The following is a 304-nucleotide window of genomic DNA, read 5'->3' on the forward strand; positions in this document are numbered from 1 at the left end:
GGATAGTTCCCGTTAGCATAATTGCTTAAATCCTAATCAGTATTATGGATATTACGGGAGTAAATATTGACGGGGTCCTTTAGAACCTCAACCTCACAGGAACTGAGGTTGTTCACATGAAAGTTGTACACTCCAAATTGCCCATACTGATGATTCAGGTCACAAATTACAGATGCAGCATCATCCTCAGGATAATATTGCCTAAAATCAGTTGCCAGTCGAAATCGATTATTTGTGCTCGATATATTTACAACCGATTTGTCGACAAAGGAATAAGGACACTGCAAAAAATACATTTATAATT

The 304-nt window shown here is 37.2% G+C and overlaps 1 protein-coding gene across 1 annotated transcript in view; it reads right to left on the reverse strand.

Moving 5' to 3' along the window:
- LOC109539358 (heparan-alpha-glucosaminide N-acetyltransferase) overlaps positions 1-304 on the reverse strand; it is a 3320-nt gene that overhangs the window by 2827 nt on the left and 189 nt on the right. Inside the window, exon 2 of the mRNA XM_048669887.1 lies at positions 35-281. Coding sequence (XP_048525844.1) covers positions 35-281 — 247 coding nt within the window. The remainder of the gene's footprint in view (positions 1-34; positions 282-304) is intronic.

This window comes from Dendroctonus ponderosae, unplaced genomic scaffold (assembly GCF_020466585.1).
Source record: "Dendroctonus ponderosae isolate FM_Combo_2020 unplaced genomic scaffold, Dpon_F_20191213v2 Dpon_F_20191213_9, whole genome shotgun sequence".
NCBI lineage: Eukaryota > Metazoa > Arthropoda > Insecta > Coleoptera > Curculionidae > Dendroctonus > Dendroctonus ponderosae.